The sequence below is a fragment of the Oryx dammah genome, unplaced genomic scaffold (assembly GCF_014754425.2).
Source record: "Oryx dammah isolate SB20612 unplaced genomic scaffold, SCBI_Odam_1.1 HiC_scaffold_20, whole genome shotgun sequence".
Taxonomy (NCBI): domain Eukaryota; kingdom Metazoa; phylum Chordata; class Mammalia; order Artiodactyla; family Bovidae; genus Oryx; species Oryx dammah.
In genome coordinates, this window is record NW_024070204.1 from 69643612 (window position 1) to 69658832 (window position 15221).

A 15221-nucleotide genomic window follows, 5' to 3' on the forward strand; every position below is an offset into this window, starting at 1 on the left:
AGAATTAAACGTTTTTAAATAAAATATAAAAGGGATCTCTCATTCAATTAAAAATTTTTTTCCTAAGGTCATGTAGTTCTAGAAATAATCATGTAAGTGTATTAGTTGTACAAGTCATACTGATACAAAATAAGGTTTAATAAATCTTACACTAATTCTTACCTTCATTCTTTGCATCTGTTCTCTATTAAATGCATTTTGCTTCTTCAGTGACTGATACTTGACTTTCATGCTGATAAGCTGACGTTCCATTGCTGCCCTTCGATCCTCCACCTAGAAAATATAACATGTTTAATTATGCTTTTATTAAGTGAAATGCCAACTTAATCAATGGAATGTTTATATGTACCTCTGCAAACAAAGAGTTGCCTTTACTGTTAGGGTCCAAGGCTTGCTGCAGGGCCTGGTCTAGCTGCACCTGAAGGTCCTGATTCGCTACACGAGCTTTCTAAATTCAAAAGAGAAAACAATTCAGCTACTTGAGATAAGATTAGCACGAAAACAACTTATATAAATTGGAAAAGATGGTATTACTACAATCACAATACCTCTAAGGCATCATAGTAAGAAACCGCTTCTTTCTCTCGCTCTTTTTTTTCTCCTTTAAGCCGGTCTACCTGGCGCATTAAACTAGAATTAAGAAGTTCGAGTTGTTCTTGTCTGTACTGTAGCTCATTCACTTCTTCTTGGAGGGTGGTCTATTAAACAGGAATTGAAAAAGAAGAAACTCTTGAATAATCCTTCAGTTAGCAGCTGTCAGTTTATCTATCAGCAGAGGTTAACACTCAAAACTAAAACTAATAACTAGTTAAAGATTATTAAAGTGCATAATAAAGAAAACAGCAAAATTCTGTAAAGCAATTATCCTTCAATAAAAAATAAGTAAAAAAAAACTCAAAAAAATTTTTTTAATTACTAACTTTTAAAAAAGTGATCAAAAAAAGACTCTAGAGACTGTTCCTTTTTATGAAATTAAAACTTTCATTTTAAAGTTAACTTTAGCTTACAATGAAAAAAATTATATTCATTCATCAACTTCCACTGTATGGATCACAACAAACTCTGGAAAGGGGTACCAGACCACCTTACCTGCCTCCTGAGAAACCTGCATGCAGGTCAAGAAGCAGCAATTAGAGACAGACGTGGAACAATAGATGGGTTTTAAATTTCAGAATTAGTAAGTCAAGGCTGTATATTGTCACACTGCTTATTTAACTTATATGCAGGGTACACCATTTGAAATGCCAGGCTGAATGAATCACAAGCTGGAATCAAGATTGCCAGGAAAGATAAACAAGCTCAGATATGCGGATGATACCACTCTAATGGCAGAAAGTGAAGAGGAACTGAAAAGCCCCCTGATGAAGGTGAAAAAGGAGAGTGAAAAAGTCGGCTTAAAACTTAACATTCAAAAAAACGAAGATCATGGCATCTGGTCCCATCACTTCATGGCAAATAGATGGGGAAAATGTGGATATAGTGGCAGAGTATATTTTCTTGGGCTGCAAAATCACTGCAGACGGTGACTGCAGCCATGAAATTAAAAGATGCTTGTCCCTTGGAAGGAAAGCTATGACAAACTGAGACAGCATATTAAAAAGCAGAGACATTACTTTGCCAACAGAGGTCCATATGATCGAAGCTACAGTTTTTCCAGGAGTCATGTACAGACATGAGAGATGGACCATAAAGAAGGCTGAGTGCCGAAAAATTGATTCATTTGAGAAGAGTCCCTTGGACAGCAAAGAAATCAAACCAGTCCATCCTAAAGGAAATCATTGGAAGAACTGAAGCTGAAGCTCCAAGACTTTGCACACCTTACACAAAGAGCCGACTCACTGGAAAAGACCTTGATGCTGGAAAGACCGAGGGCAGGAGAAGGGCTGACAGAGAATGAGATGGACGGGTGGCATTACTGACTCCATGGACATGAGTTTGAGAAAACTTTGGGAGATAGTGAAGGACAGGTGTTAGGGAAATTAAATGGTCTTGGCCTCTGACCTTGCTTCTAGCCTGCCTGGACACTACCCTGACTGTGAGTGACTGCCTGCCGTGAGCGCAAGCCTTGCAGCACCACAGATAAGATGGGGAAGAATTTTGAGATTGTCAAGACCTTAGAGGGGCCCTGGCCAACCAAGCCCCAGGCATAACAACATTTCAAGTTTTACAACACAAAACAAACAGCATTAACATGAAACCAGGCTTGCAATTTGGTCAGACTGATGATTATACCAGTTTTCTCCTGGGATTATAAACAGGAACCCTGAACTGCAATTTTTTGAAGTCTAACCCAAGTAGCGGACATGCTGCCTGGGACCTTGGGACAATTCGGACTTCAGATGTGCTCTGACACGGGACTTCCCAGCACCATTTGAGTCTGGATGTTGGTCAAACCCCAATTTGGTGACTTATCCTCTGTTCTATTTCCCTTTTCTTTTAATGTTAGTATATTGAAAGTAAGCTAGATAATTCTCTAATAAATATTTGTATTATTTGTATAGAACAAGTGGCTTAGTTTGTTAACAAATCCTTTGAACCTGAGACTAAAGTGAAAACTTTTGGCAAAACAATAGGGTGCTGCCATTCATGGGGTCGCAACAGTCAGACATAACTGAGCAGCTGAACAACAAATCAACTTCTGCCAGACCAACTTTTATATTGAGCTTTTAGGACACAAACTAGGATTAGAATAAATGTCTAAATTCTTCCAGAGGTTCCAATAATCTAAAAGTAAAGTCTGCCTTACATAATCATGTAACTTAAAAGCTTTACTTTAATTGAAGGAATCCATTTAAAAGCTTATTTTTTAATTAGATCATAGTTAGGCCAAAAAATATTTCAGTCTTAAAAGTAGCTCATAAGGATTATTACAAAAACATGAAAAATATACAGCCAGAAACAGGAGAAAACTCCATAATACACATGCCATAAAAATTACCTTCACATTTTCCATTTCGGTCAGCTCAATTTGAAGAGTCAGCGTCTCTGAAGACACACTTTCACGTACACGCTCAGACATTAGCATTTCCTTTGATTTACTGGAAAGGAGTTTCTCCTGATGATCCACTTTGTGCTTCAGCTGCTTTTCACTTAGCCGAGCTTCATCTAACTCAGCTTTCAGAGTTTCTAACTAAAAAAAGAAAAAAAGAAAATTCACAATCTTATATAGTAAAAGGTAGTAAAAGTCATCAGAACATACAATTGCAGTACAAACTGTTCTGGTACCTGCAGGACAACTATTTTGGAAGGCAATCAAACTGAACAAAATTATTTAACCCCTTTTCCAAAAATGTCACATTGCTTCAGTCTTGGAAAACTAATACAGGCATTCCTTGTCTTACTGTGTTTTGCTTAATTGTACCTCCCAGACACTACATTTTTTTCACACATGGAAAGCTTGTGTGAAAACATTCAGCACCACATCTAACATTCACTAAATGGTTTGTTGTTAATACAAGTCTTTTACTTGATGTCCAGGGTTACCATTATCATCTATATTGAATTATATTGAATAGGATCTCAACATTCCTAGAATATATCCTGATATTTGTTTACTATTTAAAAAATAAAGAGACTTCTATTTTGATTTCTTTTCCCCTTTCAATTTTATCACGTGAAACAAAAATTTCAGCTGACTGATATATGTTGAAATGTGTATATCCTTCTGAAAAACATCACTGAATGACCCAAACTTATTGTATAATGAGATGACTGGGGTTTCTATTTGGCCAAAGCTATGCATCTTTCAACAGGCAGTGACATGCCTTGTTTTATAAGCACACAAATGATCCTTACCCATAATCAGAGTAGGTCTGGACTCCTGGCCATGTTGTCACTGTGTGGAAAATGAATGGCATGACAGCAATAGAGGAAACAGGCTACCTGGACAGTAGTGGAGAGATGACGGTGAGCTGGGCTACAGAGTAGCCCAGAGACAGATAGTAGCCCAGAGGAGCTGAGACAGATATTTTGTAGCTCAAGTTCTTAAGAGCTTGTTGATGGACTAAATGTGAGAAATAAGTGAAAGAAAGATGGCAAGTAAAACTCCTAATTATTGGTACAAGTAATCTGAGAACATAAGAAAGACTGAAAATATTTTTTGAATGATTTAGTCTTTACCAAAAAGCCATCTCTATAACTGGCCTTACTTTAGACTCAATATTTCCTATATTACTTTTTTTTTAGGTATTGAAAGTTATTGCTAAACTGAAAATATCCATGAGGAAGAAAAAAAGCATCCATATCAGTTATTGGTGTCTAAACCTGCGTAACTTCGGATAAGCTGGATTATTATTTGTCAGAGTGGTAAGCAGGATGATTCTAAATATTGCATGAAGCATATTTTGATAGTTATATTTTATTGCATATGAGGAAAAAAAATAACCAGCTCAAACATATTTCATTGATATTGTTACTTAAAATTAGAGAACATTTAAAAGAGAGTCAATTTAATGAGAATTAACTAACCAGCATAGGTGGTTCAGATATATAAAAATCTTAAAAGATGCTACATGAAACGCAATGAAGCAGGCTTTGAAATAAGAGAATCAAATTTTGACCGACAGTCTCTAGCTCTATAGTCTTGTCCAACTTCACTCAATCTGTTTAAACACTGGTTTTCTCATGTTATATGGAGATAATAATGGTACCTCCCTTAAGGAGTTGTGTATGAACTTGATCATATGTATTAGTTTATCTTCAATAAACAAACTGTAAAATATACATTTTATAGTTGTAAAATATACAACTCTAATGTACATTAATTTACCAAAAACTATTGGTTTCTTTGTGGAATTATAAAGTGTAGCACAAGTTGCAGTGAAGGCTAGGAAACTAGTCTTTCTGAAAAAGGATCGGTATCCTAAGCACTCTAAAGGAGGCCATGCTGATCAGAGCTAAAACTCCTTCTTAACAAATAGTTGCTAAAATTAAATAATTCAATTTAACTACTAAAATGTTATTTAAAACAAACCGCTAAGGTCACATTAAGATGATGGAACCCCTCATCTCAGCTATTTTGCACAGATGGTAGTAAGAAAGTCTTTCATCATCTAAAGTTTACAAATGGTTACATGAGCATGAAATACTTCTGTTCCAAAACACAGACGCCCAAACCTTTTTCTTTAGTTCATTCACTTCCTGCCCGTGGCTTCTGGTCAGTGTTTCTTCTAACTGCTCCAAATGCATTTTCTGTTGTTGTTTAATAGTTTCACATTCAGAGCTCAAACTTTCTAACATTCGACTCTTGAGCTCAACTTCTCTCTGAAGAGTGTATTTTTCTTGTTCGTAGCTCTGAAAACAGATTCAATTATAACTCAGTTATATAAAAATAACTTAAAGCCATCACACATAAGCAGTTTTCCTCTTTGACTGAATCATTCCTGTTTCACACATTTGCTGCCTTTTAAGTAACAACCACACATTAAATCTGGAGTAACTACAGCTAGTATTAATGTAAACAAACCCCTGAGAGGCGATTTGAGACTCAATTAAAGTTCATGCTGGGGATACGGTAATTGCTTCTAGATCCTGTCAAAGAAGTAAAAAGTGATCTCTGGCTGTCAAGTCAAGTAGTCTCTGCTAGGAAGAAAAAAAAATTAATAGAACTTAAGTTTATTTAGTAAGAATTATTTGGTTTGATAACAATATTCTCTACTTGTAGCTCTAAGTAAAATGAAGAAAAGGTCATTAGTTCAAACCTCTTCAATAAGCTTTAAAAAAATAAGATAAAATTAGATTTAAAAGGAAAAAATTAACAACAAGGGTGGTCATTAGTTTTTTTAACTGTTATGTTTAAATTTGGAGATCAAAGTTTAAATACATTACTGAGCATTTTCTAAGTAAAACGGATTTATTCATTCTTTTAATAAAAGCATGTCAGGTATTAGGAATGCAGCCATGAGCAAGGAGACGAAATTCCCCTCTCTCCTGTCGTGTCTCTCATGAGGGTGGGGGACAAATAACTCAGAATGAGGCAAAAGCTCCTGTGGAGCCCATAAAGCAGGACTCGTATAGCTAAGAACAAGGGGAAGTAATTCATAAGATGAGGTCAAAGGTTGAAAGAGGTTAGATTACACGGAGATCTACAAACCCAGGTAGTGAACTCAGTTTTTGTCATAAATAGAATGGGAAGCTGCTCCGTGCTCTCAGCAGAGCTGTGACGTGATCTTTTATATGCTCCTCAAAGACCACCTGGCTGTTGTGTGAAGAGTGAACAGTGTGAATGGCAGTCTGGGAGACAGGCAGCCTGGTCAGGAGGCCATGATAACAGTCCAGGGGAGAGATGACGGTGGACTGAGCAAGAGCAGCAGGTCACGTTTTGATAGCTTACTAGTGGATTAAATATGAGAAATGTGGGACAGAAAGATACTGAGTAAAACTCATAGATTTTTGGCTCAAGTAACTGGATAAATGTTTTTATAGTTACCAAATAAGGTAAAGAATTCTGCAAGAGCATGTTCGGTTAGTGGGCAAGGAATCAACTGTTCTATTTACGTTAAGTCTGAGATGACCATTAGTGGGCAACTGAATACAGAAGTCTAGACTTAGGACAGAGCTAAGGACTTGGTGTAGCATCAAGACAAACCAAAGTCTAAAACTCAGTATGGAGTAAAGAAAGAGAACGTATTTTTCAAACTCAGAACAAAGTCAGAAAAAAAAATATTAGAGATTCATTCAGCTCATTTCCCTGCAGATGGGTGGGAATTAGACCTACAATTTTCAGAAAAGAAAAATATTAAATTAATAATATTAATGACTGCTGGACAACAGCAATCTTCAGTGGCAAAGCACAAACTGGTGAGCAGAGGAGTCTAGTGTCCCACCTCAGTCAGGGTCATCATTTCATTACGGCATTTATCCAGTTGACTCTGCAGTTCATTCTGGCTCTCCACTAGCTGTAAACCATACTGCGCAGCTTTCCGTCGCTCTTCTTCAGTCTCTTTGAGTTTGCATCGAAGATCTGCTATTACATCTGCCTCCATGATTTTTTTCCTGTCTACTGAAAACAGAAGAAATAAAAGTATCTAAACTTAAACAAAAAACTTCATGTCACTAATAAAAGACACAAGTGTGTTGTGTATGTATATATTCAATATCACTGTCACATGAAAACACAGTATTAAAGATTTTCTCTTTGACTTTTAAATGGTCAAATTTGCATTCTTGTTGTAAGAGTGAAGTCTGACTATTTTGTTACCCAATTTGAGAACAAATCAAATATAGCAAAAAGAAAAAAAAGGATAAATACAATTTAATTTTGCTTCTAAGGAATGCAGTATTAGGAAACTATTCAGTTGTTGCTACGCTTCCTTAAATGCTACGGTAGGATGATCTCATAATTATATCACTATACAGGTAACCAAGTTAAGAGAACAGGAAAAGAAATCAAGAAACTTTATAGTAGCATAACTTCTACTTAACTATAAAAAGGTACCTTTGAATAAGATTGGTAAGGTAAGGACTAGCATGTCCACAAGTTTTCACAACAGTGTTAACTCCTGAACACATGAAATTTGTTACATTAAATGTACTTTACTGAAAACAGACTCACTAGCATTTTGCTAGTTATTCATAAGAACACATGTAAAACAGACACCATGTTTAGAGTAATTAAAGAACAACCCCATTCTAGATTTTCAAGCAAAGACTTAAACATTTAATATAGAGCTCAACCTCACTCATCCTTCCTTCCCCAACTGGTTCCAGGCTCCTCAGTTCAGTTCAGTTCAGTTCGGTCGCTCAGTCGTGTCCGACTCTTTGCGACCCCATGAATCGCAGCACGCCAGGCCTCCCTGTCAGTCACCAACTCCCGGAGTTCACTCAGACTCATGTCCATTGAGTCGGTGATGCCATCCAGCCATCTCATCCTCTGTCATCCCCTTCTCCTCCTGCCCCCAACCCCTCCCAGCATCAGGGTCCTTCCCAATGAGTCAACTCTTCGCATGAGGTGGCCAAAGTACTGGAGTTTCAGCTTTAGCATCAGTCCTTCCAAAGAAATCCCAGGACTGATCTCCTTCAGAATGGACTGGTTGGATCTCCTTGCAGTCCAAGGGACTCTCAAGAGTCTTCTCCAACACCACAGGTCAAAAGCATCAGTTCTTCGGCACTCAGCTTGCTTCACAGTCCAACTCTCACATCCATACATGACCACTGGAAAAACCATAGCCTTGACCAGATGGACCTTTGTTGGCAAAGTAATGTCTCTGCTTTTGAATATGCTATCTAGGTTGGTCATAACTTTCCTTCCAAGGAGTAAGCATCTTTTAATTTCATGGCTGCAATCATCATCTGCAGTGATTTTGGAGCCCCAAAAAATAAAGTCTGACACTGTTTCCCCATCTATTTCCCATGAAGTGATGGGACCCAATGAAATAGCTTTCTGAACGTTGAGCCTTAAGCCAACTTTTTCACTCTCCTCTTTCACTTTCATCAAGAGGCTTTTTAGTTCCTCTTCACTTTCTGCCATAAGGGTGGTGTCATCTGCATATCTGAGGTTATTGATATTTCTCCCAGCAATCTTGATTCCAGCTTGTGCTTCTTCCAGCCCAGTGTTTCCAGGCTCCTAGGCTAGACTAAAACTCAGCTTTGAATTCAAAGAGCAACAGTCGTTTTTAAGGTATTCTCCCATGTCTCCAGTCAATGGAGTCATTCATTCAACAAACATTTCTTGAATGCCTATGCGCCAAGCTCCATGCTGGGCACTTCAGATACATCAAGCAGTGGTCAAATGGACCCCTAAAAGGCTCTTCGTTCATAAAACTTACGCTCCAGTAGGAGAAGACAAGCAATAATAACATAATAACTAAATTCACTAGAAAGTAAAAAATGGGAAAAAAAGCAAAACAGGATAAGTGAGCTTGGAAGAAGTGGCTGTATTCTAACTAGGAAGAAATTTAAAATGTGTTGAATCAGGAGCCCCTCAGGTGACTTCTGAACAAAGCCTTGGAGAGAATCAGAGAATTAGCCATTAATTAGCCACTAGGGAGGAGAAGGCAATGGCAACACACTCCAATATTCTTGCCTGGACAATCCCATGGATGGAGGAGCCTGGTGGGCTGCACTCCATGGGGTCGCTAGGAGTTGGGCACGACTGAGCGACTCTACTTTCCCTTTTCCCTTTCATGCACTGGAGAAGGAAATGGCAACCCACTCCAGTGTTCTTGCCTGGAGAATCCCAGGGACGGGGGAGCCTGGTGGGCTGTCCTCTATGGGGTAGCACAGAGTCAGACATGACTGAAGCGACTTAGCAGCAGCAGCAGTCATAAGGGAAAGCATGTTCCATGTAGAGGGGTAGCAGTACAGTGGAAGAAGTCCAAAGAATGACAAGATAGAATATAGGTCAGAGGAGATTACAGAGGAGAATATGGAGATCAGGCCATTGTAAACAAAAACTTTGGCTTCTACTCTGGGTGAAATGGGAAGTCACTGCAAAGTTTGGAGTAGAGATAGGCTACATTTAAAAGGATCATTTTGGCTGATAGGCTGAATGGCTGGGAGGGAAGCAAGTTGAAAGCAGAAAGATCAGGTGGGATGACCACTCATACCAGAGTGGCTGCCACAAAAGGTGATGAGATTTAACATATATTCTGAAGGCAGAGCCAACATGATTTTCTGACAAATGGAATATAGGATATGTGGAAGAGAATTTTAAAAGGCCTCCAAAGCTTCTGGCTGAGCAACTAGTAAAAGAGATTTGCCAATAACTGACACATAACTGTGGGTAGAGATGTTTTGGAAAGAAAATGAGAGGTTTAAGTTTTAAAACATGAGATATGTCAAGTAAGTAACAGCTGTAAGAGAAGGGTATAAGCTGGAGATATAAATTTGGGAGTTATTAGCATAAATTTTTGAGTTCTCTATTCATCAAAGTATGAGCATAATTAAAGAGAAGAGGACAAAGGATGGAACCCTGTTATGAGATGGGAAAGAAGACAGCAAATGATACTCAAGCACGATCAGTGAGCTAGGAGGAAAAGGAAGAGCACGTGCTGTCTTAGAACTCAATAAACAATCAGGTATTAAGGAGGTAGATGATGAACTGCACCAAATTCTAAATCAAATAAAGTGAACACTGAGAACTGGCCATTGGATTTAAATTCACAGAGGTCAACTAGAAGATGACCCCAAAAATAGTTTTTATGGGGAGACTGGGGCAAGAGCCTGACTGGAATTAATTGGAGAGAATGGTAGAACAGTAGAGAGCAAGCACAGTTTTGCTGCAAAGAGCAGATAAACGGGGCAGTAGCTGGAGATGCAGTAGGGTCTTTTTTTTTTTTTTTTTAAAGATGAAAAACTCTTTAAGAAAAAACAACAGCAAGCTTGTATGACAAAGGCGAGATCAAGCAAAGGAAAACTAATGATATAGAAGACATGGATCACTCCTGGAGTAATGAATGTACAGGGTCTGATCTCTGGACAGGTATGTTTCATCTGAATTAAAGGAAAGTAAAGTATACGGGTACAGACACTGATAAGTAGGTAGATACAGTGTTCAGAGTTTGCATGAGTGCCCTTCTGCTTCCATTTATCAGTAAATTAGGAAGGAAGGTCTTTGAGAATGAAGATGGAGGAGGAAATAGAAGAGGGGTAATAGGTTTTAGAAGAGGGGGTAAAAAAAAGAATCCTATGTTATCCAGGACTGGCTATCACTGCTCTAAAATGCAAGACCTCTCCAAAGCCCGTACATGATGGAGCCAGCCATTAATTGTTGAGCTGTTAATAATAATTTATATTTGCTAAGGATTTACCATTTGCCAGGTAGAGTGCTTCAAATGAACTATGACATTTAATTCTCTTAGTGGACCTGAGCTAAGTACTATTGTCATCAATAGTTACCAAAGAAAATATGGGACTAGCCTCAAGATATCCCAACCATCAATGTCCACGGCAGCCACAACATTAGTTCTCATTGACTCTAAAGAGTTGCTGGAATTCCTATTACGTGTCAGGTACTGTGCTGTTGCTGAGGACACAATGTGATCCGCAAAAAAGACAATATGCCTGCCTTCTTGAATTTTACAGTCTATTACTAGAAAGATGTTAAATCAAATAACTGATAATGTAAAGTTACAACTGTGTTAAGTGCAAGAGGGAGAGGTGTATGGTGCTATCTGAGCCTATAACTCAGGGCAGCAGTCTCAATCTGGGTGGTGGCATGTGAGCAGGGTCAGAGGGAATAAGGACAAGAAAGATTTCCCTGAGGAAGTGACTTTTCAACAGGTGTAATGAACGTCTAAGAGTAATCTATCAATCTGCAGAGAAAGGTAGCCAGGGTTGAATAAAAACTATAGCTAATATGTACCAGATATCACACTTGATGCTTTGCAAACATTATTACTGCAAACTCTAGAAAATTCTTAAAGAGATGGGAATACCAGACCATCTGTCCTGCCTCTTGAGAAACCTGTACGCAGGTCAGGAAGCAAAAGTTAGAACTGGACATGGAACAGACTGGTTCCAAATAGGGAAAGGAGTATGTCAAGGCTGTATATTATCACCTTGCTTATTTAACTTATATGCAGAGTACATCATGAGAAATGCTGGACTGGATGAAGCACAAGCTAGAGCCTCTTGATGAAAGGGAAAGAGCAGAGTGAAAACACTGGCTTAAAATTCAACATTCGGAAAACTAAGATCATGGCATCTGGTCCCATCACTTCATGGCAAATAGATGGGGAAATAGCGGAAACAGTGACAGACTTTATTTTTGGGGGCTCCAAAATCACTACAGATGGTGACTGCAGCCATGAAATTAAAAGATGCTTGCTCCTTGGAAGAAAAGTTATGACCAACCTAGACAGCATATTAAAAAGCAGTACTTTGCCAACAAAGGTCCAAAGCTATGGTTTTCCAGTAGTCATGTATGGATGTGAGAGCTGGAAAGCTGAGTGCTGAAGAACTGATGCATTTGAACTGTGGTGTTGGAGAAGACCCTTCAGAGTCCCTTGGACAGCAAGGAGATCCAATCAGTCCATCCTAAAGGAAATCAGTCCTGAATATTCATTGGAAGGACTGTTGCTGAGGCTGAAACTCCAATAGTTTGGCCATCTGATGCGAAGAACTGACTCATTTGAAAAGACCCTGATGCTGGGAAAGATTGAAGGCAGGAGGAGAAGGGGACGACAGAGAATGAGATTGTTGGATGGCATCACTGACTCAATGGACATGAGTTTGAGTAAACTCCGGGAGTTGGCAATGGACAGGGAGGCCTGGTGCGATGCAGTCCATGGGGCTGCAAAGAGTCGGACGGACTGAGTAACTGAACTGAACTGAAACATTATTTTATTGAATCCTCTCAACAACCCTATGAGATAAAAGGGTCACTCCTCCCCACAAACCATGGACTGCAGCATGCCAACCTGCAGGCAGTCCATGGGGTCTCAAAGAGTCAGACACTACTTGGGGACTGAACAACAACCCCCCATTTTACACAAATGCCAACTGAAAGGTTAAGTAACAGAGGCACAGAAAGGTTAAGTAACTTGCTCAGGGTAATCAGGTGATAACACTGATAACTCAGGGGCTAAGTGAGATGGGAGCAGGATTCGGTTCCATAGCCTGGTGCTCCTAACCACTTTTCTGTTCTGCTTCTCGGAACAGAAAAAAGCATGTAGCAGACAGGAAGCTTGGGATCAGACTGCTTGAGTGGTCACCCCATCTTCAGTACTGACTGGCAACATCAACTTGAACAATTTCTCCAATGTCTTGTTTAGTCACCCATAAACCAAGGTCAGTTACAATAGGGTTTTTGTTTAAGATTAAACCAGCAATGGGTAAAAAGCAGCTAGAGCGGAATCCTACAAGAAACTGTCTGAGCAGCGCTGTCCAGTAGAGATACAGTGCGAACAAGACATGTTAATTTTCAAATTTCTAGGTTCCACGTTTATTTTAAAAAGTAAATAGTGGTGAAATTCACTCGAACAATGCATTATTTAACGCAGTATATCCAAAAGATTATCATTTCAACATGTAGACGTCATATTACCAACGAGAGTGTAGTCTTTAAAATCCAGTGTGTATTTTACATTTGTAGGCTTTCTCGAATCATACAGGGGGCGGTCATACAGCCAGCGCAGATCCAGTGCTCATTATCCCCCAGACCCAGGTAACGGACCCGACTTTCCGTATTTACGCAGAATTCCCGGGGGGAGTCGTAGCGGCCCAGCGGAATATTAGGGCCGGCTCGGAACCTGGTCTGTAAGAGCTGAGTTCTGCAGAAGAAGCTGCTCCAGCTAAGAGCCTGGGCGGAGACCCAGACCCCAGGTATTCCTAGGCCCTGCCCTCCTCTCCCCAGCCCTTCTCTACGCCGCCCCGGCGCGTCCCCCTTCATACGCACCTCCCTCCGGGCCCCTGGCCCCTACCTTTCTCTCCTCACCCCTTTGCCTGCTGCTGCAGCTCTCCGCGATCAGATTCCCGACGTTAACTCCACGGCGGCAGCGCACAATCACCGGCCCACTCACTCACCAAGCACTAGGGTTAAGCGCCAGAGCTTTTTGAATGCAATTTCCGGAAGCGCCAGGGCTTTTTGAATGCAATTCCCGCGAGACCTCAGGTCACGCGATACTTTCCGCCCTAACAGCGCGTAAAAGGAAAAAAGGGGACGAAGCGCCCAAGATAGTGCCACGCCCCAGCTACGGCGGTTTTGGCGCAGGCTCGAACGAAGCTGTGTCGCGTCAGCCTTACTCACGGTTGGTTTTCTGGACGCTTTGGGGGTTTTTTGGTCTTCGTTTTCCCTAGAGACAGTGCTTTCTGGAGGGACAGTGTCACTCGAAGGCGAGGCGGCGGGGGAATTCCCTCGTGTGCTGGCTTAACGGCGCGTTGGCCGGTGTGCATCCTGAAGGCTCTGCCCTGTGGTACCTATCTTAGGGTTCCAGAAATTTCAGTGAGTGTGACACGGCCGAAAAGCATCATAGGCAGAATCACAGTTACGTTTATAAGACAGAGTGCCCGTTAATTTTACACGGATTATCACATTTAAGCCCGCCAACAGCCTTATGAGGTGGGTGAGTGCTCATCGACTCAGTTGTGTAAGACTCTGCGACTCTGTGAACCGTGTAGCTCATCAGGCTCCTCTGTCCATGGGATGCTCCAGGCAAGAATACTGGAGTGGGTTGCCAGTGCCCTCCTCCAGGGGATCTTCCTGACCCAGCGATGGAACCCGGTCTCTTCCGTCTCTTGCATTGGCAGCCGGGTTCTTTCCCTCTAGCGCCACCTGGGAAGCCCTGTGAGGTTCTACAGAGGAAAACAGTCCCAAGAAGAAAGGTACCTTTGACAAGTGATAGAAGTAGAATTTAAATTAATGCAGCCTGCTGTGGTGCAGAAGACTCCTGAGAGCCCCTTGGGCAGCAAGGAGATCAAACCAGTCCATCTTAAGGGAAACCAACCTTGAATACTCATTGGAAGGACAGTTACTGAAGCTGAAGCTCCAGTAGTTTTTGGTCACCTGAGATGAACAGCAAACTCATTAGACAAGTCCCTGATGCTAGGAAAGATAGAAGGCAGGAGGATGAGATGGCTGGATGGCATTACCGAGGCAATGCGCCTGAACTTGGCAAACCTCAGGAGGTGGTGAGGACCAGGGCGCCCTCTTGGGCTGCAGTCCTTGGGGTCGCAAACAGACATGACTGGGCGACTGAACAACAAGTCTGCTAAAGTCCAAGTTCTTGCGTGTGTCTTTAAACAGTTATTTTACATTTTGTAAACCTGATGCCTATTCATTATTCAAAATTTTAAGCAATCCGAAATAATAATAGCCAACATTTAGTGAGCACTTCTGAATCCATTAGCAACTGTAGTACAGATCAAGTTATGCTTTTGAGCCCATTTTTTTCTTGCTTACTTGAAGACTTGGCCATACGTGCTTTCTTCTTCATCATCAGTTTTTCCCCCCTCTGTTGGATCTTCCCTATCAACAAATAAACATACTGTAATGACTTCCATCTGAAAAATAATACTAATCTTCCTTGACCTCATTAGGTTTCCCTGGTGCTTCAGTGGTAAATAATCAGTCTGCCAAGCAGGAGACCTGGGTTCAATCCCTGGGTTGGGAGGATTCCTCTAGAGAATGAGATGACAATCCACTCCAGTATTCTTGCCTGGGAAAGCCCATGGACAGAGGAGCCTGGTGGGCTACAGTCCATGGGGTCGCAAAGAGTCAGACACAATTGAGCCACTAAACAGGGAACAAGTCGACCTCAGTCAGCTTACCACCTCATTATTTG

The 15221-nt window shown here is 40.6% G+C and overlaps 1 protein-coding gene and 1 long non-coding RNA gene across 6 annotated transcripts in view; one reads left to right on the forward strand and one right to left on the reverse strand.

Annotated features, from left to right (window-relative positions):
* The window catches only part of SPDL1 (spindle apparatus coiled-coil protein 1), a 33176-nt gene extending 19587 nt beyond the window's left edge, over positions 1-13589 (reverse strand). The window contains exons 1-7 of one of the 5 annotated variants that reach the window (XM_040262790.1): positions 13362-13589; positions 6825-7000; positions 5116-5292; positions 2939-3130; positions 549-698; positions 350-448; positions 163-273 (exon numbers count right to left, since the gene is read on the reverse strand). In XM_040262790.1, the coding sequence (XP_040118724.1) occupies positions 163-273; positions 350-448; positions 549-698; positions 2939-3130; positions 5116-5292; positions 6825-6983 (888 nt within the window). In that variant the 5' untranslated portion in view covers positions 6984-7000; positions 13362-13589. The remainder of the gene's footprint in view (positions 1-162; positions 274-349; positions 449-548; positions 699-2938; positions 3131-5115; positions 5293-6824; positions 7001-13361) is intronic. The other 4 variants (XM_040262785.1, XM_040262788.1, XM_040262789.1 and 1 more) reach the window with 4 other exon arrangements.
* A 41-nt stretch (positions 13590-13630) lies between these two features.
* LOC120879700 overlaps positions 13631-15221 on the forward strand; it is a 71182-nt gene continuing 69591 nt past the window's right edge. Inside the window, exon 1 of the long non-coding RNA XR_005724859.1 lies at positions 13631-13688. This is a non-coding gene — a long non-coding RNA (uncharacterized LOC120879700). The remainder of the gene's footprint in view (positions 13689-15221) is intronic.